Raw genomic sequence first — 8,072 nt, forward strand, 5'->3', positions numbered from 1 at the left:
AAAAAAATTTGGCTAAAAAAAAAAGAAAAAAGATGTATGAAGCTAAAGGCGTGAATCCTGGAATCTCAAAGACGTGCTTAGATGCCAAAAAAAAAAGAGAGCCAGTCTGAAATCTGAAAGAGGCACCAGGCGGGTGGCTGAAATCTCTACAAAACAACGTCGTTTTGGTTGTTCACACACAAAACAAAAGTCTCGCCGCTTCTCTCTTCCAACACTTAGACAAATTTCATTCTCAGTCTTTCCTTCCTATGGTGAACTAACCCTTCCTTCCCGTAGATTCGAAATGCCGCTCGCCACCGTTAGCCGCTGAAGTCCGCCGCAATCCACCACCATCAGCCGCTGAAGTCCGAGCTATCCAGCACCATAATTTATTCTGCAGCATTTCCTTCACCACTGACGATTGCCCTTTCTCCCCTCTATTGACCCGCAACCGCGTCGAGCTCTTTAGCACCAGCTCAGGTGAAGGAAAATAGAGGAGGGCTTTGGCAGTAGAACAAAACAGAGGGAAAGAACAAAACAAGAAAAAAAGAACAAAATAGAGGAGAAAAAAAGGGCGGCGCACAAGTGAGCAAGAAAAGCTGAGGGGGAAGCCTGAGAAAGGGCGGCTAGGTTTTAGAGGAGAAAAAGAGAAACAGAAGAGCAGAGAAGCAGCTAGGGTTCTTGGAAGGGAGGCCTTGAGCGTGAAAAGAAAAAAAACAGAGTGAAGGAAGAGTGGCAGCTGACGGGAAGATCAGGAGAGAAAGACGCGGCAACGGACAGAGGAGGAAGAACCAGGTCACCACCAGTCCGCGTCCGCTCTGCTGCTGTCTGCCATCGCCAACACCGCGCACAACCTCCTGGGCTGCTGCCGTTCTCTGTAACACTAGATGAAGGCTCTCGGACGAAGTCAGACCTAGTCATCTTCCAATTCCAACTCACCATCTTCGGCTTCGTCATAATCGCCGTCGCCACCGCTCAAGTAAGAGCACTATAAGTCGCCCCTTTTTCTTTGAATTTCAGTTCCTTCCCAAGTCCTCTAAGCATGTCTGCCATGGCTTCGTTTATTGCAATTGCCCCGTTGATTGTTCAAATTTTAGCATGCGCATGTTATATCATGATTGAATTTGAAATCCCTTGTACTTCTGATGATTTTGGGGCCAACCGTGGCTTCATTTGAGCAAAGAATTGCTGGAATTTTTCATGTTCGTTTACTGTTTGTTAAAATGCCCAAGTGGTCTAACAGCAGGCCGTAACAGGGCATTCGTTCAATGCTCATTGCTGCATTTTATCTTTCCCTATCCCTGTCTCAAGTTTTGGTTGATGAAATTGTAAATCTGATTAGCATATCAGGACTGCCTCTGAATTTCATAGCTTTCTTTCTAATAACTACACATTGTGAGAATTTTTTTTCCCCCGAAGGGTATGACATGCTCTGCCCTACAAAATGGGAGAAAGTATCAACTTTAAGGCCACTTTTGAAGCGAACATATATATAGTTGTAATAATTTCAAGCCGGTTGCTTGCAGTTTAACATGATCACGGTATAGATTTTTGGCAACCCAAACGCCAGATTTAAAGTCGAACCACTCCACAGGCGGTTTGGGCCGGCCACAAAAGGATTATTTTAAAGTTGGGCAGTCGTAGTGAAGGGTGCATACACTTTTCAGCCAACTCATTAGTTCTGCTGCTCAATCAGTCAACCTCCAAAGACTGGCTAACTTCATTTTAAACTGTAGATAGGGTAGGTCAGTTTAAGGGTAAAAAAAAAAAAAACTGAATTTAGATACTTATAATACTACTGTACTCTAACATGGCCAGATTGCTGAGTTCATTACCAATTACTTCACAGTCACTACTGAGTTCGAACAGGTGCCAAAACTAGAATGTCGTCCCAGGGCATTCGTTCAATGCTCATTGCTGCATTTTATCTTTCCCTATCCCTGTCTCAAGTTTACGCATTTGAGTCTGGTTGATGAACTTGTAAATCTGATTAGCATATCAGGACTGCAGGCTGAGTTTCGTGATGTTTCTGCTTCTTGGTTTTGTCTCATTGCCTGGTTTGATATTCAATCTGATAGGGAATCCGCAATTGAAAATGAAAATTGCAGCTAGTGTTGTCGAAACCTTCAGTTTGCCGAAATCTTCTTCCATTTCTTTTGCATGAAAGTCTCATAAAAAACTTGTATTCTCTTTAGTTTGATATTACAAAAGTATTTTGTACTAAAGGCTGATGTGTCTATATCTAGGACATGGATAAAACTTGGATGAAGATTAGCAATAGGAAGGACAAGGCTTATGAACTCGGAGTCAAAAATTTCCTCAAGTTTGCATATTCTCAAAAAGTTGAAAATCAGAAAATCCCATGCCCATGTACACAATGCAATAATTTTTGTAACCAAACTAAAACAGTTGTGGAGGATCACTTATTGACTCAAGGCATTCGTAAAAGCTACACAAGATGGATACACCATGGGGAACAATTTCGACACCAAAATTGTGGGGATAGTACTAAACATGGGGATGGAGAGGAGGATAGTGATACTGAAGATTTAAATGACATGTTGCACGATATTGGGACAGCACAATGGGGGGACAATTGGGCTGGTAGGGAAGAATCAACGGATGATAGTCTAAATGCGAATCATAGTGACACAAATAACTTTCTTAAATTGTTAGAAGATGCAAAAAAGGAGCTGTATCCAGGGAATCATTTTTACTCAAAGTTATCCTTTGTAGTCACTTTGCTCCATTTGAAAACAATGAGCGGGTGGACCATAAAGTCCTTCAATGCATTGCTGGAAATTTTTAGCCATGCACTACCTCCTGAAGCCACAGTTCCCAAGTCTTTTGCTGATGCTAAGAAGCTCATTCGAGACTTAGGTTTTAAATCTGAAAAAATCCATGCTTGTGTCAATGATTGTGTTCTCTTCCGCAAGGAAAATGAAAATTTTGACACTTGTCCAAATCTAAATTGTAAAGAACCTCGCTACAAGATGGCAGGTTCAAGAGTTCCACGCAAAGTTTTGCGTTACTTTCCTTTGAAACCTAGGCTGCAACGATTATATACCCACAAAGAAATAGCTTCAGATATGAGATGGCATAAAGAAAAGTGTGTGCATGATGATAACATCATGCGGCATCCAGCAGACAGTGAAGCATGGAAACACTTTGATAGGTTGCATCCGGACTTTGCCGTTGATCCTAGAAATGTGAGGTTAGGTCTTGCAACTGATGGTTTCAATCCTTTTGGGACCATGATTAGTGCTTATAGCATCTGGCCTATTTATCTAGTGCCATACAATCTGCCCCCTTGGAAGTGTATGAGAGATCCTTTCTTTTTCCTATCAATGCTAATTCCTGGGCCTAAATCCCCGGGAAATGAGATTGATGTTTACATGGAGCCTCTAATAGATGAACTGAATGAAATGTGGCTTGGTGTTGAAACATATGATGCATATAGTGGCAAGAAATTTGACCTCCGGGCAGCTTTACTATGGACTATAAATGATTTTCCAGCTTATGCAATGCTGTCCGGATGGAGTACGAAAAGGTATCAAGCATGTCCTATTTGCATGGTTGAGACAACTTGCGTACATTTACCACACCGAAAAAAGTTGTGTTACACAGGTCATCGCCGCTTCTTACCCATTGACCATTCTTGGCGGCGAGAAAAAAAACCTTTCGATGGCAATGTGGACTTTAGGAATCATGTTGCACCTTTATCTGGAAATGAAATTTTGGATCAGGTACAAAATATGGAGGTAAATTTTGGGAAGACCAAGGCGCAATCCAATGCAAAGAAACGCAAGCGTTCTGAGAGTGGTTTGAACTGGACAAAGAAAAGTTGTTTCTTTGAGTTACCATATTGGGCAGACCTCCTTCTTAGGCATAATTTGGATTTAATGCATGTGTCAAAAAATGTCTCAGAGGCTATCATTGCCACAATTATGGATATTGAAAACAAAACCAAAGACCACTGGTTGTGTCGTCAAGATTTGAAGGATTTGGGTTTGAAAAAAGAGCTACATTTGATTCCAAATGGCGACTCTTATATCATGCCACATGCCTGTTACAGCCTAACCAAGGAGGAGAAAAAAAAAGTATGTGAGTTCTTGAATTCTGTCAAATATCTAGATGGGTTTGCCTCAAACATTTGCCGATGTATAAAGAATGGCCAGTTTCAAATTTCTGGAATGAAAAGTCATGACTTCCACATTTTTATACAAAGGCTACTCCTACTTGCAATCCGTGAAAGTTTAACAAAAGAAGTTCGGCAAGTGCTATTCGAGTTAAGTGAATTCTTCAAAAAATTATGTGCTAGAACATTACATAGAGAGGTTCTGGAGGAGTTAGGCCAAAAAATTGCAGTCATCTTATGTAAATTAGAGAGGTTGTTCCCTCCAGCTTTCTTCGATATAATGATGCACTTGATGGTTCACTTGCCTACTGAAGCTATCCTTGGCGGTCCAGCTCAATATCGTTGGATGTTCCTATTTGAGAGGTAGAGAGTTGTACATATAGCCTTGTAAGTTTTTTTTTATTAAAGACCACTGCAATCATCTAATTTCTTTTATTTTCCTTTGAGAAAGACATATGGCAGTGCTGAAAAGTTATGTTGGGAATAAGGCCCGGCCAGAGGGATGCATTGCTGAGCGGTACATAGATAAAGAATGCTTGACATTCTGCTCTATGTACCTAGACAATATTGATACGATATTCAACAAGCCTGAACGAAACAATGATAGGGGATATAATACGGGTGAATTGTCCATTTTTTCATGCCCTGGTCGTCCATTTGGAGGGCGCAAAAGGGGCAATTTCCTTGACTCAGAGCTGGAAAAAATTCATACATTTATATTGAACAATTGTGATGAGCTTGAGGACTATATAAAGTAAGCTTTTAATGTTAATTAAAGCTTGTACCTTTGTTCTATATTTTGATATGTTCAAAGGCAAATTTATACAAGGTGATTGTTTTTGTCTATAGTGCGCATAAAATGGAGTTGGAGGCAGAGAGTGCTGAAAATGTGGACCAAAGGCACGATAGAGAATTTGCAAAATGGGTTAAACAGCGTGTATGTTTGTAGTGTCATTTGGACAGCCTACTTTTTTTTATCTCTAATACAATAAATTACTGATTTAGGTGAAATTGTCCTTACTAGGTTATGTATGGCAGCGAGGCTTCCAATGGCGAGCTTCGAGCATTAGCATTTGGGCTAGACAACCGAGTTTGCATGTATACGGGCTGCATGGTTAATGGGTATAGGTTTCACACGAAAAATCGGGAAAGGCAAAGAAAGACTCAAAACAGTGGTATTGTAGTTAGAGGTGAGCATGGTAACAATATGATCGATTTTTATGGTGTGATACAACAAATTATTGAAGTAAGATACTGGCTCGGGAAAAAAAAGGTTATAGTATTCAAGTGTGACTGGTGGAAGACCGATGATAGTGCTGGGATGCAAGTGGACAAAGAATGGGGTATCACAAGTGTCAATTCGTCCAGAAAATGGTATGAAGACCAACCATATATCCTCCCTCAACATGTCCAACAAGTCTTTTATCTTGAAGACGTGAAACTAGGCAAAAACTGGTTTGTCGTCAAGAGGTTCAGTCCAAGGCACTTGTATGATGTTCCTGAAGATTTAGAAAAAGAACCAATGGTTGAGGAAATATATCAAGAAGAAGCAACTGGGGATTTCACTATTATAATAGACCTCGACAATCCACCATTACTTTCAAGAGAAGACAATGAGATACCGAAGGCTGTACCTTCATCCATTGTACATGCTGAGAAGTCAAAAAATAGCTCAAATGGCACCTTTGAAGACTTCATTAATGATGATGATGAAGTGAATGAACATGAGTCTAACAATGAGGAAGACGAAGAGGAGATTCTTAGTGATAATGACATCGATTCGGAATAGGTGAAATTGATGAGGACTACATGACACTAAATTTAATCTCTTTAACTCCGGCTAACTAGTTTTTATTCCTAAATTATACTATGCTGTAACACTAACTTCTTGTTACTTTTAGATGGCTGGACCAGGAAAGCGAGGCCAAATGCTGCAGAGAAAAGCTCAAGGTGCACAACAGCCTGCAATACCTAATTCAGTTGGAAGCAATCAACCAAGAAGTGCATCCAAGAGTGTATCCTCAGAGGATGCAATATATGTCACTCCAACTTCTTCACCTAGAGAAATTGCTAGTGAGAGTAGGATGATACACCATCAGACATCTGAGTCTCGTGCATCCGGAGAAAATGAGACAAATCCAGTTTCGGATGAGCAAGAAAATGGTAAGTTAGACTTCATTTTCACGGCTGAAATTAAAAATCAAGTTTCTATTTCATGACTGACTTTGTTAATGTGGTCAAAGTAATGTATGGACTGATATTTGTTAATAGCTATGCTGCTGTCAGCAAGAAGAAGAGGACGTACACGAAATCTATCATTATCAAAAAAAAGGGAGGCTAATGAGACGCTCACCATTGAAATTGATGATTGTATTCGGCGGATTGTTGGGAAGGATTCTCAATACTTCATCACAGAAGGGGGTTGTGTTGTTAGGAAGGCTGCTAGGCTTAATGTTCCAAAGTGGTCCCATCTCAATCCCGGTGACCGAGAAGGCATATACAGCACAGTTACGGTATTTGTTGTCCTGCTAATACTCTAATTTCATCCAGAAAGTATGAGAGATTTTATTGCTTTAGATTTGCTTGGTTTTAAGTAGATTGCACTGTTATTGTAGGATGACTTTCGATTTCCAGAGCACATCACCTCAAAAACTGCTATTAATAGGCAGTTAAACACACAATATCGAAACCATCGATATCGGCTTCACAAGTATTTCCAGAGTTTTGAATCAAGGCAAGAAGCATTGAGGCAAGTTCCTGAAGGTGTGAGTGAAGAAGATTGGAAGTGGCTGGTCAGCTACTTTGAAAATGATGAATTTAAGGTTAGCTTGTCAAAATAACCTATCCTTTTATTAAATTTCAGATTTCACTTCACAAATTTGCTAATCTTTGTCAGTTAAAATTTTCACTAATTTGTGGCAGAAAATTAGTGAACGTAACAAGCAAAATCGTGCCAAAAATGACTGCCACACTACTGTTGGCACAAAATCGCTTGCAAGAGTTGTTGAGGAAAAGGTAATCTGAAACCCAGCCAACACTTGTACATGTACATCCTTTTTGTCATATGACTGAAAATGAAAAAATTGAAAATTTGGACAGAAAAGGAAAGAAGATGTCGAGCTTTCAGAGATAGACATGTTTGAGTTAAGTCGAAAGTCAAAGAAGTCAGGGGGGCTGGTAAATAACAAAGCAAAAGAGATCTTGGTGAGCTGTTTCACTTGGATAATGGATTTTTAAATTATTGACATCCATTCCAGCTACATAATGATCATATTTTTTACTTGCCTAGGACAAAATGAGGGAATTGCAGGCTACAACTTCAATGACTAGCAAGGAAATATGCGAGCAAGAACTTGGTTACATACCTGGACACATCCGCGGTCGTAGTGCAACCAAGAAGCAAGCTGCTGAGGTAGAACGCTGGAGGCATGAGATTGAGGACAGCCGAAAAAGAGCAGATGAAGCAGAAAAATGAGCTGCAGAAGTAACTCAACAATTCACTGCTCAGCAAGAGTTGATTAAGACCTTGCAACAGCAACAAACAGAAACAAGAAGCCTGTATGATGAGTTAGCTAACCAGCTGAAAGACTTGCACAAATAAGCAACTTCTGTGTCAGGTATAAATAAATTGTTTGCTCTTCATAGTTATTACAATTGAGGCACTTGAATTCTGGTTCTACAAAATAGAGATTCATTTTTAATACAATTGGGTTGCTTGATGTCAATTTAGTTGCTTGATGGCACTTGAAATCTGGTTCCACCAAATCTGATTCCTGTTTAATGCAATTGAGTTGCTTGAGGCTGATTTAGGTGCTTGAAATCTTGTTCATGTTTAATTACAGCCATTGAGGTGCTGGATGTTGCAACCAAAACTTAGTGTTTTTAAAGCAAATGTGTTTGAACGTTGGGATGTATTCCACTTTTTTCTTTGTCGAAGTCATCTAAATTTTTCTGT

The 8,072-nt window shown here is 39.9% G+C and overlaps 2 protein-coding genes across 2 annotated transcripts in view; both read left to right on the top strand.

Annotated features, from left to right (window-relative positions):
• The window catches only part of LOC113760147, a 5,004-nt gene extending 2,913 nt beyond the window's left edge, over nt 1-2,091 (top strand). The window contains exons 2-3 of the mRNA XM_027302718.1: nt 1,798-1,848; nt 1,930-2,091. Of these exons, the coding sequence (XP_027158519.1) occupies nt 1,798-1,848; nt 1,930-2,091 (213 nt within the window). The remainder of the gene's footprint in view (nt 1-1,797; nt 1,849-1,929) is intronic.
• Nucleotides 2,092-2,228: 137 nt separating this feature from the next.
• LOC113760148 lies at nt 2,229-4,484 on the top strand. Its single transcript, XM_027302719.1, has one exon. The coding sequence runs from the start codon at nt 2,229-2,231 to the stop codon at nt 4,482-4,484; it is 2,256 nt and encodes a 751-aa protein (XP_027158520.1).
• The last annotated feature ends 3,588 nt before the right edge of the window (nt 4,485-8,072 follow it).

Source organism: Coffea eugenioides, chromosome 2, assembly GCF_003713205.1.
Source record: "Coffea eugenioides isolate CCC68of chromosome 2, Ceug_1.0, whole genome shotgun sequence".
Classification (NCBI taxonomy): domain Eukaryota; kingdom Viridiplantae; phylum Streptophyta; class Magnoliopsida; order Gentianales; family Rubiaceae; genus Coffea; species Coffea eugenioides.

Coding starts and splice junctions, on each gene's coding strand:
- LOC113760148 (XM_027302719.1), top strand. CDS start 2,229: ATGGATAAAACTTGGATGAAGATTAGCAATAGGAAGGACAAGGCTTAT.